Below are 24,818 nucleotides of genomic sequence, written 5' to 3' on the forward strand. Positions count from 1 at the left end.
TGACCCATTGCTTGCATATGCGCATTTGTTTTTCTGTTACTCTAGCACAATATTAAATAGGTTCAATTCCACAGCACCAGAAGCCTAAGGTATCACAGAAGCACTTACAAGGGGGCATAAGATGACGACTCACCAATGTCAGCTAGAATATGAAGCTGGTTCTCCAGTAGAATGTGGCACAGCACAAACTATGTGCTTGGACTATCCTGGGATATAGTTATGCTCTTAAGTGACATGTGATCTTATCAGCAACACCTTTTATCTCCTGCCACTGAAACCAGACCAACTTCCAAACAAACATCACTGTACATCTTAATTTTAATACAGCAAAAAAAACTTTATTGAAAGGAATACAAAATACATGTTTCTGAATCAATGGCGACTCGCTGAAACAGAATACATTTCATAGCAGCATATATACACTGTCAGTACAATGTCTAGGTACAGCATTGTAGAAGGTTGACAAGGTGCTCAGTATTCTCATGGCAAGCTTAAATGATTGTTCAGAAAGGTTAAAGAAATATGATTTTAAAAAAACAATCTGTGATCTTACAAGTTTATTTCTATGACTCTTTTAAATGGAGAGGAATCTGTTTTGTTTTTACATTTGTGACATAAAACGAGGGGATTTCACCAGGATTTGACTGTACTTTATCATAGCAATACACAGAACTACTAAGAACACGCTGTAAATACTGTCCTTTTGATTTTGGTACAGAAACACTATGGGTCATTCTCAGTTAATAAGCTGCCAATTCTGGTGTCATCTGTAAGAAACTAAAAATCTGTAAATGCAGTAGAATCCATACAGATGCAATCCTGAGACCAGCATATTCCTGAAAGATGTAAATTGTTCCCGTGTCCCAGTACTGATTCTTACACCGTCAGTAATGGTGCAGTCAGACATGTCATGGCTGAGTCTGATTCTGTTGTCCATCCCGATCTATTGCATAGTGCAGGATTCCACTGCATTTACCTTTCTGCAAAGGGAAAAGTTGCATCAAACAAATTCTGTTTAATAAATATTGCCCTGCATCCATGATGGTGCACCATAGCCTGATAAGTGGTAGGACGTGGGCTTGTGCCTGGGAATCTTCACATGACAAGTGGTAGGCAGTGAAGGGGAGGTAAGGCGCATTCCCCATGAGGAGGAAAGGAACATTAGCAGGTGAGTCACCCTGAGTTTTTCTCTCTCACACACAGACAAACCTCCTTGCTGTCTAATCACAGAGTGGAATTAGTGGAGCCCTTATAATAGGCCACTTGCCCACCCTCTCAGCCAGGAAGCAATGCACAGTGCAAGGCAGAATCGAGAGATGGAAGAAAATAATCCAAATAAAATGGGGCAACAAAAATAATTCACAAATATTCCCTCAGAATATGTGCAGGATTTGATGCTTTCCAATAATTAAATGGATGGAATCTTTAACCAGGTCCCCTTTTCTTAAAAAAATCAAGCAGTTTAAAAGAATTCAGATTAATTTTGACATTCCTTATTTCTACACTTTGTTTTTTTAATTTTTATTTATACAGTGCATACTGATGATATCATGAGGGGTACAGCTTGGAGGAGTTACCAAGCCCAGCAGCATGATGGAACTGAATGAACGCATGCATAGCTAAAGCTTAGCACTCTGGGTTAATGATGGTATCAACTGATGTTAATTGAGCTCCAGCACACTGTCAGAATCAGTAAATACTCCAAGACACTGCTCCTGATGATGTCATCAGGACTAAATGCTTAAATAATTACAGTCAAAAAATTAACAGAAATAGCCACAGAAAAACAAGCATTCAAGCAATCGTAGTCCTATGTAACGATTTGATTTTTTTTTTAAAAGTGTTTTTGATGATGAGACACTCTCATTGACAACTCTCAATGCATTCATTAATTTTGTTTAAAAAATGAATAATCTGTCACGTTATCATGAACACCATAAAGCTTGTTTGTTGGCCAGCAGGAAGGGCAGAATGACCCAACTGCAATCCTAAAGGGGCCAATTAAGAAGAATGGAAAATGAGTCGTCAGGAATTTCCAACTTGCAAGCCAAAAATCCCTGAAAGGTAAAAAAAAAGAAACAAAATCTGCTTGGCAGTATTCAAAAGACTGGCAGGTGTGAGTGCACTGCAATCATTTCAATAACAATTTGAACAGTGAGGTCATCCTATAAAAACTAGGCTGCTCTAAGCAGTTACCAGAAGTGCTCACCTTCCCCTCCCCCAGCAGATCAACAATGCCCCTTTAAGGTTTTGGGTGGGAAATGATCTTTATTTCTTATATGCATATATATTTGACACTGAATTTGTAATTTAGCTGTTAGCCCTATAAAAAGGCATTGTCCTGTTTATGTGGAATGTCTTCATTTGCTTTCATTGATCTGACACTCGAGTTCAATTAACCCAAAAAATTGCTCTCAGATGCTCTCAGACATCTAAAGTTTTCACAGGCTCTGCTCATATGTCCTGGTTTCATTTCCTTCCAGCCATTCCAGTGCAGTCCCATACTAAAATCTCCGTAAGAATTTGGAAATCTTACAGGATCCTATTAAATCCTATAAGACAATAAAAATCCTCTAAAATTCCTATAGGATCCTATAGATTATTGAACAGGATATCCTTAGGGAATATTTTAATGGGATTCTAACTACTGACTAGTGGAGATGTCTCACTGCATTGCACAGCTTCAAGTGTTACATATGAAAATTCTATAGAAAAAACAGTGCATTGCACAGAGAAATTCTACGGGAAAAGTGCCTTACAGAGAGCTTCTTTATATCAAATATTTAAATGTTTTAAGTTATGAATCTCATAATTTTCAAGCACTGACTTTAGAAAAATTACATTACATTGCTTCCCTTCAAAAGGGAGAAAGTCCATGTAGCTTCTGTCGGCTGGAACTTCGTCGACGGTGCTCCGTTCTCACCTTGCGGAGAGGGTGAGGCAACCTGTGTCAGTTTTTACTCCAGTAGCCCTGTCCATCTGTCTGTCCATCTGTGTATCACTGTGGCTGTAATTGAGACAGATAATAGCCGTAATACCTCACCTACAAGGATAAGATTTGGTAAATTAATAGACAAATATAAATCAAAGCAAAAAACTGAAATCCAGAGAACAGTTTTTTAAAAAGTGATGCTTTACAAATTGTAATCACTAGCACCAGTAGTCTGTCCATTCATCACAGGTATAGCAGCCATCATATAGCCAAAGCACAAACATTTATGGCCGCTTTAGCTTGGCAACAGCTGTAACCTATCAACTCCATAGCAATTGGTCTAGCTAACTACTACAGTGTGCTTGATGTGGAGATGCCGGTGATGGACTGGGGTTGACAATTGTAAACAATTTTACAACACCAAGTTATAGTCCAGCAATTTTATTTTAAATTCACAAGCTTTCGGAGACTTCCTCCTTCCTCAGGTAAATGTTCAGGAGCTCCTTGAAGCCTACGCATTTATACATATAGAACAATACATGGTGTTTACAGACTGCCCCTGCAACTGCCCGTTGCCAAGGCAATCACCGTGTTCAGACAGAGAGGTGTCACCTGCAGAACCCCCGAATACACATTCAACAAAAAAACAAACAGGGAAAAAAAACAGAGAAAAAAAACAGAGAGAGGCAGAAACATCCGGAAGGCAGAGAGAGCCAGCAAATGACCCAGTGTGCTTCAGCAAAGCTCACCTTCCTCTTGCCTCACCCCCCACCCTTATCTCAGCTGACAAGTGACCCAAACCCAACATGTGCATCTGGCACGTCAAAAGTTCCAGGCAGCAGCAGAACCTCAAACCCTACAACAACAGGATAGATATGGGTTGCTTAATTCTGCTTCTGCGTTACTGCTTTCACCCGAAAGTGTCACTGTGCTGATTGCATTCTGTGCAGCAAATCTTGCTAAAGTATAAGTATCCGACGCAAAAACCCAGCTTCATTCAACTTTCAGGTTAGAGTCAAGGGATTTTCAGTACTCTTGGGAGTATAATCATTTACATGAACTAATTTCTGAGCTGCTTTGTTCTGTGCCTCGTTTTAGTTATGTAAAATCAGTAGTAATGAATGAAAACAGTCCCTATTTCAAACAAAGTATTTCATGGTTTATGCACCATCCTATTCAATTCAATCTCCTCTACAATCAGAGACACATGGTCTGCAAATGAAACAATAATAGGAGGTGACCTTACTTTTTTTCACACAAACCTAAATAAATCGATAAAAAGTTAATTGTTTTGCAGATTGCACATAAATACCACACAGCAGATTGTGTTGGATAACATGATCTATTTAACTTGCCGTAGTTTGTTTAAAATTGAGTTTGGAAGGCTGAGAGCTTTCAAAATTGATGTTTGTTGTTCATTGTATCATGGTGATGGCATCAAACAAATGTATCATAGTATGTTACAGCACAGAAGGAGACCATTCGGCCCTTCGTGCCTGTGCTGGCTCTTTGAAAGAGCTATCCAATTAGTCCCACTCCCCTGCTTTATCCCCATAGCCCTGTAAATTTCTTCTCTTCAAGTATTTATCCAATTCCATTTTGCAAGTTATTATTGAATCTGCTTCCACCATCCTTTCAGGCAGTGCATTCCAGATCATAACAACTCTGCATTAAAAAAATGTTTCCTCATGTCACTTCTGGTTCTTTTGCCAATCACCTTAAATCTGAGTCCTCTGGTTACTGACCCTACTGCCACCGCAAACAGTTTCTTCTTATTTGCTCTTATCAAAACTGTTCATGATTTTGAACGCCTCTATCAAATCTCCTCTTAACCTTCTCTGCTCTAAGGAGAACAACCCCAGCTTCTCCAGTCTCTCCACAAAACTGAAGTCCCTCATCCCTGGTACCATTCTAGTAAATCTCTTCTGCACCCTCTCTAAGGCCTTATCACATGATCAGCTCCAGCTGTCTTACATCTTACTATTGTATCACTTTGCTTATAAATGCTATCTCAATAGGTTACTGTGCCCTTCTCAATACGGTACACAGTGCTTATTTTGCTATTTGGCTTGATTTTCAAACCCAGTAGTTGATTTTCATAGTATTTTTGAATCTAATAGTACAGTTAAATACTAAAAACCTAATCTGTACAAAATTTACAGAACCTGTACTATTTGGTGAGAAAAAAATAGGAAAAAAAGAAACCCCACAAATATTGCAGAATGGTGTAACTTAGGAACATAGGGACAGGAGTAGGCCACTCAGCCCCTCGAGCCTGTTCTGCCATTCTGTTAGATCTGTACCTCAACTCCATTTACCTGACTTTGTTCCATATCCCTCGATACTTTACTTAACAAAAATCTACAGATCTCAGTTTTGAAAATTTCAATTGATACAGCAACCACAGCCTCTTGGGGAGAGAGTTCCAGATTTCCACTATCCTCTGTGTGAAAAGAATGTTTCCTGATTTCACTCCTAAAGATTTCAGATTTATGTCCCTTTGTTCTGGATTCCCCCAGCAGAAGAAATAGTTTCTCTATATCTACCCTAATGAATCCCTTTATCATTTTAAACACCTTGATTAGATCACCCCTCAACCTTCTAAACTCAAGGGAATACAAGCCAAATTTATGCAACCTAGCCTCATGATTTAACCCTTGAAGCCCTGGTATCATTCTGGTGAATATGTGCTGTACCCCTTCCAAGGCCAATATATCCCTCTTGATGTTTGGTGCACAAAACTGAACACTGTCCTCCAGATGGGGTCTGACCGAGGCTCTGCACAACTGAAACATAACTTCCTCACTTTTAAACTCCAACCCCCTTGAGTTAAAGGCCAACATTCCATTATCCTTTTTGATTGCTTTTTGTACCTGTGCACTAGCTTGTAGTGATGTGTTCTTCTAAATCCCTTTGCTCCTCCACAGCTCGTAATCTCTCACCATTAAGGTAATATTCCGATTTCTCTTTCTCAGGTCCAAAGTGGATGACCTCATTCTTCCCCACATTGAACTCCATCTGCCATAGTTTTCCCACTCATTTAGTCTGTCAATGTTCCTTTTGCAAATTTCTGCTCCCATCCACACGACTTAATGTGCCTCCCTACTTAGTGTCATATGCAAACTTAGGTGTACAACTCTCAATTCCTTCATCCAAGTCATTAATATATATGGTGTAAAGCTGAGGCCCCAGTACAGATCCCTGGGGAACACCACTTGTCACATCCCGCCAATCAAGAGAACAAACCCTTTATCCCTAATCTCTGTCTCCTACCTCCCAACCAATTACCGATCCATGTCACAAGGTTACCTTCAATTTTGTGCACTCTCATTTTTGCTAATAATCACTTGTGCACAACCTTATTAAATGGCTTCTGAAAGTCCATATAGACAACATCCATAGACAATATACTATCCACCATGCCAGTGACCCCCTCAAAAAATTCAACAAGATTAGTCAGACATGACCTACCCTTAACAAATCCATGCTGACTCTCTTTGATCAGCTGATAATTGTCCAAGTACTGTCACTCTGTCGCTGATGATAAATTCCAGTACCTTCCGCACAACTGAATTTAAACTGACAAGTCTGTAGTTACCTGGTTTCTCCTTCCTTTCCTTCTTAAATAATGAAGTGGCAATTGCCATTTTACAATCCAATGGCACAATTCCTGAATCTAGAGAGCTTTGGAAAATTATGATTAATGCATCTGCAATTTCTTCACCCATTTCTTTTAATACCATGGAGTGGAACCGTCAGGTCCTGGAGATTTGTCTATCTTAAGTCCCATTACTTCTCCATTACCTTTTTTTACTTATACTAAATCCATTAAGTTTCTCCCCTTGACTTATTTTTAGGTTCCCTTGTTCCGCTGGTATTTTGTCCTCTTTCTCCACTGAGAAAACAGATACAAAGTACTCAGTTAACGCCTTCCATTCCCTTATTAATCATTATAGTCTCACTGGCATCCGTCTTTAATGAGCCCACATTCCACTTTACCACTCTCTATCTCTTAATATATTGAAAAAAACTTTTGCTGTCAGCTTTTATATCCCTTGCAAGTTTTTTCTTCATATTTTCTTTTTGCACCTTATTACTTTCTTTGTATCTCTGTTGCTTTTTATAGCTCCTCCGTCCAATGGATTTCCACTTTTCCTTGCTTTTGTGTATTCCTTTTCTTTTAGCTTGATACTGTCTCTTACCTCAGTTGTTGACCATGGTTGCTTAACTACACAAGTGGAGCCTTTACCTTTATGCGGTATATACTGGTTTTGTATCGTACCAAATAATGCTTTGCATAATTCATCTATATTAAATGGTGTAGGAGCCATGGAGTCAATATCTTCTTTTCATCTAATCATTTTGTAGCATAAAAATTATTTCAGAAAGATATTTCATCAGCACAAATCATATTTCATAAAAAATTCAAGTTGCTGTTATTAATAAAGCAAGAGGGATGAGCATGTAGCCTAGGGGGCTGCACTAGGAGCAGGGCCCAGTTCAGTTGGTCCTGATTTTAACCAAGCTCAAAGCCGGCCTGTTCTCTCCCTGCAGCTCAATGGCAGAATATAAAACCTGGCTCCGTGCTAACAGATGTTTCTTTTAATATTTTCATATGATTATTGAAATAAGAAAAAAATAAGATAGCCCAGTATAATATTAAGCTAGACAGCCCAGAAAGGTCCCACATTAACTGACTTTAGCTGTGCTATAAATAACATCAGTGACTCAGGAAAAATCAGCATGTGTGTTGATTTTCGGTGAAGACGGTATTGAACTCAGCTGTGATGCCTCCCACAGTTGAAAGGTCTGATGATACTCACTGTCTAGGTTGAACGTAAAGAATGACCAATTAGACAAGATATCAGTGAGCTGCCAGCTCCGTTACAGCAACAATTTGATTTATATAGTGCCTTCAACATTGTAAAACATCATCATAGGTGAAAATGGACACTGACAGCAGCAGAAGAGTTAGGGAAGGTGACCAAAGGCAAGGTCGAAGAGGTAGGTTTTGGCAAGGGTTTTGAAGGTGAGGAGAGAGGTAGGACGGTGGAGGGATTTGGGGAGAGGGATCTAGAGAGTAGAGCCAAGACAGTGAAGGTTCTGTCACTGAAAGTGGAAAGAAGGGAAGGAGGATGCAAAGACCAGAGTAGGAAAAGAAGAGGGCGCACACTGGCTCAAAGGACTACAGGTAGAGGTGGCTGAGGCCAAGACTGACTGTAAATGAGGACCAGGATCTTGAATTCAATGGGTTGGAGGATCAATTGAGGTTGGCAGAACAGGAATATTAGGGGAGTGGGGCGTAGTGCAGGACAGGATATGGGTGGCAGAATTTTGGATGAGTTGGAATTTATGTAGGATGGAGCTTGGAAAGTCATCAAGGAGAGCATTAGGGAAGTCATTTTGGAGATGATGAAAGCGTGGATGAGGGTTTAGCAGTGGGAGTCAAATAAGAGCAGAAGCAGAGGTGCAAATATGCGGTCTGGTGATAAATAAGATACAGATAGGACTTGAAGCTCAGCTCAGGGTCAAACAGAAAACAAGTTTGCATACCATCAGATTCAGCTTGAGTGTGCAGCCAAAGAGAAAGGGGGGCTAGAGTGGGAGACAGCAGGATAGTGCTGGCCTTGCCAATGTTACGCTGGAGGAAGTTCCATGACTTGATGTCAGACAGCAGAATGGAGTCGAGGGTTGTGGCAAAGAGACAGAGCTGGATATCATCAGCATACATATGAAAGCTTAGAACCGCAGCCCAGTGTCAGTGCCCTTGGGAGACAAGATGGAAAGAAAAATAATAAAAAAAACACTTTTTGTTAAATTCAAAGACCTTCAAAAATTGAACGCAACGCAAGGAAAGGTCAGGAAATGGAGAGAGAGGAAGGATTAAATATTTATGTTTTCACCCCAGCTTCACATTCATCCTGCATAATAACCATAACTATGTTCACTCCATTGATAGAATCCAACTTCTTATAATCTACATTGGTGGGATCAGACGGTTGAATAACTGATTGAAGAGCTGGGTGAAAGCACTAATAAAGAACGTGGTGGACAACAGCTCTTCACACCTCATCATTTTACACGTATTTTTAATGATGTACCCAATCTCTGTATCATTGCAAACTTTGTTACTTTTACAGGTTTCGAATAACGCTGAAGTTCTCCACGTTTTTCTTAATTGGCCTGAAGGCCGACAGAGAATGGGACCATTTAATGAGCATGGAATGGAGTTGAGGGGGGAGGAGGGAAAAAGAAAAAAAAAGGACTTGTTATGTAAAGTTTAGTGATTCAGGAAAGGCCCCATATGTTGACTGCATTTCCTTTTTGATTACCGTTTAATTAGTTTCTACAATTGATGGCACTGTTTCTCAAGGACATACATGTAGACGATTGTGCCATCTGCCTGTAACGTGGTTCTCAAGAATTTCAATTAGCTGCTTTATTTCTTCCTACAAGCAAGAAACCAGAAACCAAGCCCCACCCTTCTGCTGTCGCTTTTGTTGTTCTTCATTAAAATAAAAGTGGCGGGGTTTTGTGGGCCACAACTAATGGACTATTCTATTTTGTAGCTGACATTGTTTGCTGTGCCTCCCACATGCCACCAGACAAAATGCTTTTTAACCTTTGAAGACGGGTGTCATGAAAATGCTTTCAGAACTGCAGGCTCTTAGCTCACGCCTGGCTCTCTGCTGGGGTAGTGGACCCAACACCCAGGCTTTGACAGCTAGTCCTAAACTCAAGCTGTTCCAAAGGGTAAATAATAATAAAAAAAAATTAAAGTGCCTTTGTTAACTTTATTCAGCTGTGAATTAGTACTGAAGATAAATTGTTATTAAAAAAAGACACTGAATAGATAGAACAGGTCAATTTAACAAGGCAAGGTAACTAAAATTTCTGCTTTCGAGTGCTTTGTTTTCCTATTACAGTCCAATGTAAATGAGATAGTCCCAAAGTCAGTGTGGAAAATGGGGGAGCATGCTTTTATTTAAATGTGTATCTGTGCACCCATGCATCCATATGGAACCTGCCTGCTGTTTAACTAATAAATGGGAAATTTTAACGAGAGAAGGGGCAGGCTAAATTTTAGATGCTGAAGCTGAGAGAAAAGAATGTTGTGTATCAAACGACATGCCTGATTTTACTCTACCTTAACCTGAAATTTTAATGGCATTTATTTTTTCAGAACAATTTGAACAGTTATATGTAAATCCATGATCATGAGAATTTTTGTTTTATTTTGGCAGTGTTTATTATCCTACTTTTTCTATCCTATGTAGGTTCATTAAAGTCATCCCTTTCATTTTGTTTCTTTACAAAAACAGAACAAGTTCATCCTACTATTTTTTTTGCATCCCCATTGTCAAATTTTCTTCCCTCCTGACTTGACAGTGCTGACTCCTTACTGTCACCAGTACCTCACCCAAGTTGCCATTCTTCATGTGTGAGTCTAGATGGTGTCAGCTGGCTATTCAAATATGGAGGCCTGATCCTGTCCCCACCCAGCATCTTTGCACATGCACTTTCCAGCAGCCATTACTGCATAGTGAGCAGAAGCAGGAACGCTAGTTGATTCTTCCCCTCTGTACCCCAGAGATACTGGAGCTAACTATAGTGCCCCTCCAGCCACCTCAGCTGAGATCAGTTGGCTCAGTACTGGCCGAGGATCAAACCTTAGTCTTCCTGATTGGGAGAGCAAAACGGAAAAATTTCAAACTGTCAGCTGTCAATATACAGTACACTTACTTAAGACGGTTGATTCTTATACTGCATCCTGCCCCCGCACATACATTAAGTCTATCGTGTTGGGGTGGGACAATCCCTTCCAAGGACGTCGTCACTGTTATCAGTGCTGCTCCTGGGCTGACCCACCAGGATGTGTGGGGGCGGACCTCCCAGCCAGTGTTCTCTGGCTCCTACAGACAGCTCAGCCTCAACGAACAAAACCTGTTCTCTAGAGGACGTCTCAGTGCTAACAGCAACAGATATGGGGATTGGAGTTCAGATCTCTGAACTGGGAATCCTCTGTTCTTGCATTGGAATAACTACCTTTGACAATCAGCAGGAGAGTTCAAGGTATTTAAACAGTGCAATTATTGAAATGCTTTAAACTATATATATTTACATAAGCGATGCAATTACTGAATTTTGAAAATTATTTAGTTTTAAAATAATGCACATAGGGGAATCTACCTCTAAATAGTTAACAGGAAACACAGCACAGTCAGGGTTAAAGAATGAAAAAGTCTACCCCAACTATCATTTGGTTGACAAATGCAATTATAGGATTTGCTTATTAAACCCAAGTCATTATTTATGTAAGTAGATCTGGCTCTATGCAGAGAATATGGTCTCTCCCCCACCTCCCACCACCCTTCCCCAAACACGACATAAAAGTTTTACAACTGAATCCAATCAAAACAAGTCCCACTGGTAGATTGGGCTACTGTCCAAGAAATATGTACATTTTGTAAGCTTGGGCTATTTTGCCTGAAGTTAGTGATGTGCCTGGAGATGGGTAGCTCGCTTTTGTGCGCAGGGCTGACCAGGAAGTTCGAAATTGCGATGAAACCCTCCAAATAATTTTACATCCCTTTGCGTAACAGGTTTTACTTTAGGCATCATTATCATTCAAATCTATCAGCAATAATAGTTCCGCGCTCAAGGGTTACAGCGAGACTAGTGTTAATTGACAGAGCTTCACTCAAAATGGATCAAAAAAAGATTGTGTACGTACAAAAAAGGGATACTATGAACAATTCAAGATACAGTTAAAAAAAGATGAAGGTAAGCAAATAGCATGCAAGAAATACTGCCAAGTTAAATGAAGGGCAAAGGGTATATAAAACCACAGCCAAGCATTCACATGCCTGGCTGCAAAAAAAAGAGATCTTTAGAAGCATTAGCTCCACCTTGCCCCGCAGCATGCTAACCCCGACTACAGCTGTACCATCTTTCACTCCAGTGGACTTGCCTTTCCATAGACAAATTGATTTGCAAAGGTTCAAACTGGCAGCTCTGTCTGCTTTGCATACAGAACGCTCCTCCGTGTCACAATAAAAGTAGCCTGGCAGACAGTGGGACACAGCGGGAACTGGCCGGTTCAAAGTCCAAACGACACCCTCCCCTCACCCCAGTCTGGTTTGAAAGGTCACCACATGTCTGGGAAAAGAAAAGTCTCAGGATCTGAGCCTTTATTAAAGGTCAGTATTATTCAACAGCAGTTAACACACTGGTGCGCAGAAAGAGTGCACACAAAAAAAAAGACACTGGGGCTGTTTAGTGGTTACAACTGGAAAGGCTGGGCATTTATGAATCAGTACTCCCTGCCCAATGTACACACACTCACACAGCTACAATGGCAGGGATCAACAGAAGCCTGGAACGCCTTGGCATCACCTTGTCACACCTTTGCAAGGTTACAGCAGTTCAAAAAGATAGACAGTGAACTCCACTTACTACTGGTCAGCTCTTACAATCACTTCCTGTCACTCTTGTAGCCCCAGTTCTTGTTTCATTGGTCCCCAATTATCTTATACCTTTTTTAAAATTAAGTTGTTGATTCTTGACTATTTTTGCTTTCATGCAACAACAAAAACAACAACTTGCATTTATATAGCGCCTTATATAAGTCCTTTACTACATACGTCCTTTACTACAGCTATAACTTTATTCTCAGACATATGTCCTTTATTCTCATTCTCTTCTCACACTGGTTGGCACTTTTGTTCCCAGCACCTATGCCAGCAGTCACTAAAAAAGCAATTGACATATGTTGGGTCATTTTTATTATAAAATGGTTCATCTTGATGTTTTGAGAACGGAGTTACATTTTATCAAGGTGAAACCTTATTACTGATACTTTTAACTCAATCAATTTTTTTTGGCGGGGGGGAGACAATGGGCATGATTTTAAAAGTGAAAAACGGATGGGTTGGGGGCAGGGGGGGCATTCAAAATTGCAACAATTTCAGACCCAACCCCAATCCGCCCATTTCCGGTTTTCACCGGGGCGGGACGAGGGGCGGGCGACTAACCCGCTCCCAGGAGGTGGGTTGGGCCTTAAAACCTTTCAAGGAGGCTGCGGGCCTCCATTTTCCTTTAGTTTCCAATTTCAACCCCAGGGGGGCCGGGATTCCCGGGCCTTCTCTTTCACACCACATGAAAGGAGGCGAGAAGGCCCGAGACTAACAGGTAGGTGCCTTTCTGGCACAGCTTGTAGGTCCAGAAGAGCAGGAGTGCTTCCCCCAGGACCAACAAGACTACCTGCAGCGACCCCCCAATGATCACAGACCCACGCCCCCAATCTCCACCCTCCCCCCAAACGATCGTGGACCCCCAACCCCCCGACCCCTGACACACCCTCCACAACGATCGCGACCCCCCGACTCCCCCCGCAACAATCGCAGACCCCCGACCCCGATCCCCCCCAATCCCCCCCCACAACGATCGTGGCCCCCTGCGATGACCTCTGATCCCGATTCCCCTCACTCAACAATCGTGGACCCCTGCAATGACCCCTGACCTCCCCAATGATCACGGAACCCCGCGATGACCACAGATCCTGACACCCCCCCCCCCGTGACTGAACCCCGATTCCTCCCCCATAACTCACTCCCCCCGTGACCCCGTGCCAACCCATGCCAGCCCATGCCCCCTGTGCTAACCCATGCCCCCATGCCCACCCCCCATGCCCCCCCTCCATACAAACAAAGTCTTACCTGAAGACTTACCGGAACATATCCTCTCTCTGGCTGGTCTCCCGTCTGACTGAGACCAGCCTGTCAATCAGGATGGTCAATCGGACGGCAAACCGACAAAAAAAAGACGCCCTTACGCCAAAATCGTAAAGCCGTCAGGGAAACCTGTGCCTCTGGATTTCCCGTCCACAATTTGAACCCCCACCCCCCTCCCAGCTCAGACAAAATCATTCCCAATGGGCATTGACAAAGTTCTAGCTGTAATAATTAAAGGACTCCACTATGCTGTGGAAAAGGGGAACTGTGTGGCCCTTCAGCAGCTTTAAGGGGTGACAGGTGGCCATGCTTTGCTGTGTGCATTTGATATCACTTTTAAAAAGCTATCAACTCATCAGCTGAGCAGTGGCTGCCAGCAAAACCTCCAGCAATCTTGAGACCATGGCACATGTAAGTCATCATCCACTCGGTCCCAGCTAACCCAGCACTGCTTCGGTACCAAGACAACTGAGTGGGCCAGGCCCGCTTAGGCCATTATAGGGAGGCAATGTATCCTTTTCTCCAGGCCTGTTTACGTCAGAACCTCCATGAAGTGGCATTATATATAAACTAGGTAGACTAGTTTAGAAAAGAACTGCGGTGTTGTGCCTTTAGGAGATTGCTGGCCGCCGCAGCAGCTGCCTTACGAGTCATATGACAAATTCACTTACTGAGTGACACTGGCTTTGTTGACAAGCCAATTCAATCAACCGCCGCAACCAACAAAGTAACAGGCTGCATTCCCTGAATAAAGAACATGGAATCAGGCCTACATTTTCGAGTGCACTCAGACCTATCTGTCCTACTACATGAGGCTGAAAAGGATGAATGAATTAGATGCAGTAGATTGTAATTAATGGCAAGGCTGTCACTGCATCTCTTCACAGAGTTCTGAGCATTAGCAGTCTCCGTGTTCAGTGGGATTCTAACCTGCACTGAGTCCCAGGGCAGTGCAGTAGTCTCTGTCAACAGTGGCTGAGCCGCTCATTCTAACAGTGGACATGAAGGAAAAGAGACAAAGTTGAATTTGGCACAGTTCTGATCTGTCCAGTAGCGACCTTCTGTTTCAGTTGAAAAAATATATTAAAATTATACTTACCAGGTTTCTTTCAGATTTTCTCCCCTTCCTTGTCCCTCTTCTCCTGAAGGCAGTGACTCTCTGGGGAACAGTTCCATGGGCACTAGTGGTCCTCTGATTCCTCACCCAAGTGGCTGTTCTTCATGTGTGAACCTGGACAATGACTGTCAGCAGGCCTCATGATCATTGGGAAGAGGAATCTGTTACAACTCAGTCTGACCCTGTCATCGCCCAAGGTGCACATACGAGCACATCCAGCACAAGTACAGTAGCTGCATATCAATCAGGAGTAAGAACTCTGGGCAATTGTTCTCCTCCACAGCCCAAGGACAACCAAAGTTGTCATTTGCCCCTTCCCCACTACTGGTTAGCTCAGCACAGACTACTATACATCAGACTTTGTGGAAAAGTACTTTCTTTGAATTCATGCAACACGTTAAAAACAAAATATCATAACATTCAAAGTTGTTTCTGGAACAGAGCTGAACTAACTTAGATCGATTCAGATTCTTCTCATTTCACCCAGTTCAGATGAATTCAGAAATCTAAACTTCCTGTCTACATTTCTTACACCTTAGTTATTGGATTCAGAATCTGACAATCTGTTTCTGACCCATTTATTCCAAATATGTCAGCAAATCAATTCCTAATTTATTACACCATCATTTTGGAAAAGCGTGCTTATCAATAATGGCAACACCACTCACAGGATGAGGGTCAGCTTATTAGTGGAATTGAAAAGTATCCTCTTCAATTTTTTTTAAAGAATTTGATAGCAGCTTCTTCATGAAGTGTGCACAATTAAAATAGTTCAAAAATGAAGTCCTTCGCCATCTTGGTTCCTATCATGCAGTTTATTTCTCACTTGCCAGACCAAAATCCCTAACATTACAATCCCTTTAAATGCAGTGGTATGATTTTTTTAAAAACTTGTCTACTTTTGTTTCCTGTTCATTCACAACAAACCACCTCCATCTTTCATCCCTGTTGGGAAAAGAGGCAGGCAGGATCGTCCAGAGTCTCTGATATTCCTGCTGAGGCGTGTAATGCACAATAGGAATTGTACAAGAGGGAACTGAAATAGTGTTCATTTTTCCTAAAGCCCTAGTCCCCTCCTCCCCACCTGAACACATACAGGCATAGACAGTAAAACAGTTAAGCGGTTTGTGTGCCCACCACTCGTACCCCAACAACAAACTTACATTTCTATAACACCCATCATCTGATGAAATATCCCAAAGTAATTTTCTATGAAGAGTGGAGATTGGAGAGAAATGGCTAAAGGTGTAGCCAAAGAGATGAGTGATGAGGAGGCTTTGTGAAGGTAAGGAGAGAGGAGCATTTCCAAAGCAAAAGGGTATGGTGGCTGAAGCATCTGCTGTCAATGGTGGAGCATAGTGAGAAGGGCTAGACTAGAGTTGGAGGTGTGGAGGGTGGATGGTGGGAAACGCGGCTGGAGAAGGTTGCAGAAATAAGGTGGAGTGAGGCTGTGAAGGGATATCAAGACACAGATGAGGATTTTGAAGTCTACACACTGGGGATAAGGAAATAAGCAGAGTCAGCGAGGATAGGGTGCCTAGTATCACGAGTTTGTGTGGATCAGTTGGAGTTTGTGCAGGATGAAGCTGGAAAGACTGATGAGGAAAGTCTTGAAAGAATGGAAGTGATAAAAATGTGGATGAGGTTTTCAGCAGCAGTGAATGCAAGGTGGGGGCAATGTTCCAGAGGTGAATGTAAGGTGGGGGCAATGTTCCTGAGGTGAATATAAGGTGGGGGCAATGTTCCAGAGGTGAATGTAAGGTGGGGGCAATGCTCCAGAGGTGAATGCAAGGTGGGGGCAATGTTCCAGAGGTGAATGTAAGGAGGGGGCAATGTTCCTGAGGTGAATATAAGGTGGGGGCAATGTTCCAGAGGTGAATGTAAGGTGGGGGCAATGTTCCTGAGGTGAATATAAGGTGGGGGCAATGTTCCAGAGGTGAATGTAAGGTGGGGGCAATGCTCCAGAGGTGAATGCAAGGTGGGGGCAATGTTCCAGAGGTGAATGTAAGGAGGGGGCAATGTTCCTGAGGTGAATGTAAGGTGGGGGCAATGCTCCAGAGGTGAATGTAAGGTGGGGGCAATGCTCCAGAGGTGAATGTAAGGTGGGGGCAATGCTCCAGAGGTGAATGTAAGGTGGGGGCAATGTTCCAGAGGTGAATGTAAAGTGGGGGAAATGTTCCAGAGGTGAATGTAAAGTGGGGGCAATGTTCCAGAGGTGAATGTAAAGTGGGGGAAATGTTCCAGAGGTGAATGTAAAGTGGGGGCAATGTTCCAGAGGTGAATGTAAAGTGGGGGCAATGTTCCAGAGTTGAATGTAAAGTGGGGGCAATGCTCCAGAGGTGAATGTAAGGTGGGGGCAATGCTCCAGAGGTGAATGTAAGGTGGGGGCAATGCTCCAGAGGTGAATGTAAGGTGGGGGCAATGCTCCAGAGGTGAATGTAAGGTGGGGGCAATGTTCCAGAGGTGAATGTAAAGTGGGGGCATTGCTCCTGAGGTGAATGTAAAGTGGGGGCAATGCTCCAGAAGTGAATGTAAGGTGGGGGCAATGCTCCAGAGGTGAATGTAAGGTGGGGGCAATGTTCCAGAGGTGAATGTAAAGTGGGGGCATTGCTCCTGAGGTGAATGTAAGCAGTCTCATTGATGGGCCAGATGTGGGGTTTGAAACTTAGCTCAGAGTCAATCATCACCAAGACTGCACAACTTTGGGGTCTTTCTGAGTGAAAGGTCTGGAGAGAAATGGAATTGGCACTTGAAGCACAACATTTTTGGTGAGGGGCAAAAATGATACAAGCACAGAGCTGTAAAGTAAACATCTGAAGTGCAATACAATCCGACAAGACCAGCTAGGCAAATACAGACTTCACAAATTAAAGGCAAATGACAGCAATTTGTAGAAAAGTAAAAGACGACAGCATTTTTGATAGCTATAAAACTCACAGATTGTTCATGCAAACATTAGGAACATATGAATATAGGAACAGGAGCAGGCCATTCAGCCCCTCGTGCCTGCTCCGCCATTTGATAAGATCATGGCTGATCTGTGATCTAACACCATATATCTGCCTTTGGCCCATATCCCTTAATACCTTTGGTTGCCAAAAAGCTATCTATCTCAGATTTAAATTTAGCAATTGAGCTAGCATGAATTGCCGTTTGCGGAAGAGAATTCCAAATTTCTACCACCCTTTGTGTGTAGAAATGTTTTCTAATCTCACTCCTGAAAGGTCTGGCTCTAATTTTTAGACTGTGTCCCCTACTCCTAAAATCCCCAACCAGCGGAAATAGTTTCTCTCTATCCACCCTATCTGTTCTCCTTCATATCTTATAAACTTCAATCAGATCACCCTTTAACCTTCGAAACTCCAGAGAATACAACCCCAATTTGTGTAACCTCTCCTCGTAACTTAACCCTTGAAGTCCGGGTATTATTCTAGTAAACCTATGCTGCACTCCCTCCAAGGCCAATATGTCCTTCCGAAGGTGCGGTGCCCAGAACTGCTCACAGTACTCCAGGTGCGGTCTAACCAGGGTTTTGTATAGCTGCAGCATAACTTCTGCCCCCTTGTACTCTAGTCCTCTCGATATAAAGGCCAACATTCCATTAGCCTTATTGATTATTTTCTGCACCTGTTCATGACACTTCAATGATCTATGTACCTGAACTCCTAAGTCCCTTTGGACATCCACTGTTTTAACTTTTTACCATTTAGAAAGTACCCTGTTCTATCCTTTTTTGATCCAAAGTGGATGACCTCACATTTGCCTACAATGAATTCCATTTGCCACAGTTTTGCCCGTTCACCTAATCTATCAATATCCCTTTGTAATTTTATGTTTTCATCTCTACTGCTTACAATGCCACCAATCTTTGTGTCATCGGCAAACTTAGATATGAGACTTTCTATGCCTTCATCTAAGTCGTTAATAAATATTGTGAATAATTGAGGCACCAAGACAGATCCTTGCAGGACTCCACTAGTCACATCCTGCCAATGTGAGTACCTACCCATTATCCCTACTCTCTGTCGCCTTTCACTTAGAAGACTTTAATAGCTACCATTTTGGTGCATATTTCATATCAATTTACCTCAGATTGTCCTTTTTATTTGCAATGTATCTTGGGATATATAATACGTGTGGACAGAAATATGCTGTTCAGATCTGGTCCCAGTGAGGTTTACTCCACACTGCAGTTTGTACCTGTCTGGATCAAAACGGGAACTTTTTGTCTGCACGTTCATCATACACCCCAAAATCCATTGCTTTTAGTAAAACTGAACGATTACCCTAGTTGGTCTTTCAGAAGCAAGTTCAGGAGCATTATGGCAAGTAATACAATGGAATAAAATAGTGGAAATAAATTAACAGTGGGTATTAATGTTACATTGTTCAACAAATTTTAATGCTTTACACAAATTTAGTGTCTGCACCAAGGTGTTTAGAGCTGTGATATTCCATCATATTAGAATGCCTGCCACGGACAGAGCACTGCTGAACAAACAGGAATTTTATGTTTAACACAACAAATGCTGTATCTAATACTCTAAGGGTTAAAAGGACTATGCAACTTGAGTTATTGCAAATTAAATTAAAACCTTTTTTGTAAACATAGACAGGTTATCAATCGATGTGATGTCTGGAATTAAGTAACCACAGAGCACCTACCCAACTGGATATTTCAGTCATGTGCTCCCCAGACATTGCCATTATTATTGACAGCAAATCTATGCTCAAACACAGTTTGGGCAGCCTAAAAGTTACATTTTTAAAGAGGAATTCCTTTTTATTATATTATTTACTTTTCTCTCCATTTAATAATACCTCTTGGCCATTTCTTACTCTTCTGGTCAGAGCACCTTGCTCATATTTTCAGGCTAAATTGTTTGTCATGTTACCTCTTCCCTGCAAACATCTGTGGGTAGTAATGCCCCTGCAGACTCATAGTTCATGGGAAGGCAGCATTTTCACAGAGACTCCTTAATTACATTTTTACCCATAATCCTTAACAATCCAAATGGTCTCCATAACTGAGTACAGAATGCTTTGACCATGGGAAAAAGAAACAATTGAGGATCATTCAGAATAATAGAATAATTAAAGGCAAGGATTAAATCGTGTGATGGCTGACCTGACTTCTCCCACACAATGCCTTTAATTTGAAATAACTCAAGATCTATGACACTATTACAGTACGATTTTTGCCCCCATTTAAACATCTGGGGAATTGTAAGTACGATGGAACAAAGAAGTAGCAGAAAATTACTGAGTTTAAAAGTGGGGGGGGGGGTTTCTGAGCCATTGGCTTTTGCATTTGTCAAATGGCCAAACATATTTTCAATTTTCAACACCTTCATTGCCTATTTTATAAAGTTACATATAGTCCACAGGCTTTTTTTTTCCCCACAAGAAAACTGTATGTGATTGTGCAAGGCCCTAGGCACTTTACATACATTACATAAAGACCTCACAATTCAGATGTCAGGCTCCCAGACTACAAAATCCAGACAGCACTACTACACAGAAATGTTTGACAAAGGTGTCATGTGATGTTAAGCATGAAACCTAACACATGAACACTAACCTTTAGCCCTCTCTCAGTATTTGAAATTTAGATTTGGTTTAGTTACAGAATCCCTTCTATAGGTCTGAACTGAAAGACTATGCACTAATACTTGTGCTGACAGTACTGTAAAAGGTCTCCGTCTCACACAAGAGATTTAGGCCACTAGACGTAACACAGATTTGAATTTCTAAATGCCACTATGGGCACTGGGTTATGCTAAGTCTCAAACTCGTGTAATCAACCCACGTCTAATCTGGTTGTTTTAACTAAAATGCAGTGTAGAAACAGAGGGTCTTGAAGCTAGCAAGCAGATTTGCCATACACACACTTATACATGTGGTAAAGTACTTCTGCAAGAAACAAAGCACAACATTCTCTTAAAGTGACTGTAACCCTTACTGCTGGCCTGTATTTCTACACTACCTTAACTAATTTCTCAGACATTTCTCCCATACTCCATAAATGTCCATGTAGTTGCTCGGAAATCTGGTTTCATTGCTGCAAAACAAACCTCAAGTGAATCTTAAAGGATGACATGCATGGTAACCATTACATTTTGTGATTAAAAATAAATGCAATACCTAAAATAGGATGTTGTGTGGAATTTATTTTTATAGCTGTCGAAGGGAGAAAGGGCGCAATTTTCACCTCTTGCCTTCTGTAAAGAGTATTCTTTTGCTCCTGGCATAGAGACAAAGCAAGGATTTGTGGTAGTACCCTCGGAAAATGATTTCACTTATTATCTTAGTTAGGACTGCTGTCACTGAACATAAGATAGGGCATAGCCTACAGCTCTCAGGGTAGGTCAAAGCTTCTTGCCCCTTACTACAGAATTCTTAATGTGGTTATTGATCGAGAGTGATTCTTGAATGTAATGAAAGCAAGGTATGAAGTAACAGCCAAACTGCAATGACACAAAACAAATTTTTCAATACAGGTATTCAAAACCAAGTCCCTCTTTTATTATTCTTTTAAAAAAATGTGGGAAGCTCGATTTTGAGGAAAACCAGTACTTCTATTTACACAAGGCAGACATTGGCCATTCTATCCGGGTTCTGTGGGGCACAGCAGATTCAGCGGTACAGAATGATTAAGTTCCATTTACATCTCATTGGCATGCAGTTGGATGGCCGAGTGGAACAGTGATTTTTAGCACAAACATAGTGTACCATGTGGTGGTAGGAGACGGGTTTCCCCTCACAATCCCTTATACGGGAGCTTTCCAATTTAAGCTGGGTGGGTCAGGGCGACAAGGCGCTTCCATTGAAGGATAGAAAGGGTCATTCCGCTCTTGTGTACCCATTAGTGGCTGGCAGAGAGCAGCATTGACCAAAGCCTGGTTACAGGTTATCTGCCTGGCCTCTCAGTTGGAGAAATCATGCAAGACATGGGGATGGGGTGCAAGAAGAAACCTAAAGAGGCAGGAAAATAAATCATTTACTAAATGAGGGGAAAAAAATTAAAAATAAACCTGCAACAGAGTAGCATTAAGGTTGCACCAGCATCGCAACGAGTGGAACTGTATTTGTGCTGATGCACCGGAAAATTATGCTCAGCCAGGCTTATTTATTTATCAAGTACGGTTTTAAAACATTCAATATTTCAGCATGCACTTTATTCCCATTGCTATTGTAACCTTGTCAGAACATTCTTGTATCTTGTACAATCAACAAAACTCATATGTAAAGAAGTACACATAGGTAACACTCTGCAGCACTTAAGCCTAATTTTTAGAATGGCTTGGTCAGACTTACTGCGATCATGCACTTGTCACATATGTTATTTGGACTGTAACCAATTTAGTTTTTAATCTTGCTTACATGGATAAAATTTGACCAATTGCTAATTTAAATTTATTTGGCGTTCATTTAGAGCATTGTTTGATATTGGGACCCCTCCCCCCCAGCCCACCCAAAAAGGCTCAAAATTTTAATTGAGCGACAGTAAATATTGTTCTGTAGGTAGCCCTTAAATGCATGTCTGAACAATGCCTGTAATTCATTCATTTAAGCTTTACCTACAGTACAATGTGTAAGGTAGAGCTTAAATGAGCTATAATCAGGCTTAACAGCAATGCTCCCAATGGCCAGATAGTCTGCTGGCTCTCACTGTTTTAACTCACAGATGGTTATTTGGCTGACCTACCGGGAGGGGGCGGGGGTGGGGGGGAGAATAGTTCTTGGACCAATGAAATTGTACTTCAGTGGCAGTTAGCACCACGAGGAGGGAAGTGGGGAGAAAAGGGCAGAAAATTGGAATAAAGAAAAGGTGGGGTAGATTAAAATATATATTCTGAAGATATGATTTCTAATTGTTTTGATCAGGTAGCACAGCAAAAGTAGACGGTGTCTGTGTTTAAAAAAAGAAATCCTTACAACCTAGGTAAAGTTGGTTTAAGAATAATGTCACAAGTTACAGGACTTGCCACAGTATTTTTTTATGGTGAAGTTACTGTTTATTGGGCAGGGTAAGGGTTAAGTCACATAATACTAAGCTCATTTCAGTTTACTTTAGTTTCCTTGTACTGTCTGTGCCAGCTAACCTTCGGTCTCCAGTCCAGTAAATGCAAATGTCAGATGAACTTCACCTTCTTCCCCGCCCCTTCAAAAAAAAACCCAACAAAACCAAAGCACACAATAAAACATTATTAGACAGACTTAGTTCTTAGGGAAAACCGAAGTTTCCTAATCTTTAAATTGTTCTCAAAGCCTTGAGGGCACTTGGAGACTGAATACTATATTTATGAAGACCAGACTACTTCCCCTCCCCCCAACCCCTTTTCAGACTAACAGTTGACCTTTCATCCTTTAAAATGGACAAAAAGCAGACAAAACACATCAGTGTTCAGGCACTTGTTTATCTCAGCTGTCCACACCTTGCATTCCAGGACCAACTATCTATAGACTTTAACCTTGTGTGTTTGACAAACAGTTAGGTCCTGAGCAAGGGCACCGATATATAGCCTCATGTCAATATATATGAAAATAAGCGCTAAAAAGAAAAGATGCCCAGTAAAAGCCAGTTTCATATGGCTGTAAAAGACTCTTCTTTGAATCTACAATGCCATTGAAAGGGCAGTTTTAGTTGCAGATAAGTTTTGTGTTTCACTGGACTGACATCAAAGTGTCTGATGGCATTAAAATGGGTTTAAAATCTGGTCAAAAATGTGGTACAAATGACCAATAGAAAATTAATTTTACTGTCTCTGAAGCTCTTTGGGTTTAAAGGCCCAAGTTATATTTTTATTTTATTAGTTCCATGGTTCTCACCCTAAATGAAGAAAACAATAACAGCGTATTAATGCTTTTAACCCTTTCTAACCAGGCCACGTTCAAGTTTCTGTCACTTCAAGAACCTAAAACATTTTTTTTTTACAGAGATCTAAAATACCAGAGGAAATCTTTGAAAGTCACATATCAACTTGCAAAAAAAACTAGATCAGATCTTTGAAACTGTTCAAAAATATCTTCAATTTATTATTAACATTTCTGAAGACTCCATGACCTTCGTCAGGTTGGATACCAGGCACCCCCATATTAAAAAAATGGCCCAAACCGGCAATATTCTTTTAAATGACAATAAAACTCCTTTAAATAAGGAACTTTCCAACAACTCAAATCATCTTCACCACAATGGACAACAAGTTACACCACAGCTTCCACTACCCATATTTGTAGTATTTAAGATACACCAGTCAATATGCCATAGTGTGGCTCACAGACAAAAACATTTTTAAAAATTGCTTCTCTCTTCCTGTCTTAGTGCTTGTATCTTCTCGAATTATTTCTGTCTCCCTTTCTATGTTTTTGTTTCTCCTTCTGTCTTCCTCGCTCTCTCTCACGTCTCGGGAATATTTTCTGTTGTTCTAATCTTTCTATCTTTCTGTTTGTTTATGATTCAGTTTTACTTTCTATAAAGTCATCTTTATGTCATAAAACTGCAGCCAAAGGTGAATTCTCTCACCATCCGCTGCATTTCGAAATATAAACTAAGCCACTTTGTTCGAGTAGTGACTGAGATCCACTTTTTTGAGGATATTGGATTTGTTGGCTCCACTTCAGACCAACATCTGATGAAGAACAGCAACAGGTGGAAATGTCAACGGGGGAAGTGTAGTGCCAGGATACAAGTATAATGCCACTATTCCAAAACCAGCACAGCTATGTAACAACACCATGGGCTCAATTTTAAAACGGAGCCGGGAAGGGGGCGAAAGGGTCAAACTGCGGACGGGAAACCCATTAGTACGGGTTTCCTGGACATCCATACGATTTTGACATAAGGACGTCTTTTTTTTTGTCGGTTTCCCATCCGACTGACCAGCCTGATTGACAATCTGGTCTCAGTCAGACGTGAGAGCAGCCAGGGAGAGGACGTGTTCAGGTAAGTCTTTGTTTGTATGGGGGGCATGGGGCACAGAGGTATGGGTGGGCACAGGGGGCAGGGGTGGGCACAAGGGGCACGAGTGGGTGT

The 24,818-nt window shown here is 41.5% G+C and overlaps 1 protein-coding gene across 1 annotated transcript in view; it reads right to left on the reverse strand.

Annotated features, from left to right (window-relative positions):
• Window positions 1–316: 316 nt before the first annotated feature.
• bcl11aa (BCL11 transcription factor A a) overlaps window positions 317–24,818 on the reverse strand; it is a 175,601-nt gene continuing 151,099 nt past the window's right edge. Inside the window, exon 4 of the mRNA XM_067989044.1 lies at window positions 317–3,043. Within this exon, the coding sequence (XP_067845145.1) occupies window positions 2,999–3,043 (45 nt within the window). The 3' untranslated portion in view covers window positions 317–2,998. The remainder of the gene's footprint in view (window positions 3,044–24,818) is intronic.

Source organism: Heptranchias perlo, chromosome 8 (genome assembly GCF_035084215.1).
Source record: "Heptranchias perlo isolate sHepPer1 chromosome 8, sHepPer1.hap1, whole genome shotgun sequence".
Lineage (NCBI taxonomy): Eukaryota > Metazoa > Chordata > Chondrichthyes > Hexanchiformes > Hexanchidae > Heptranchias > Heptranchias perlo.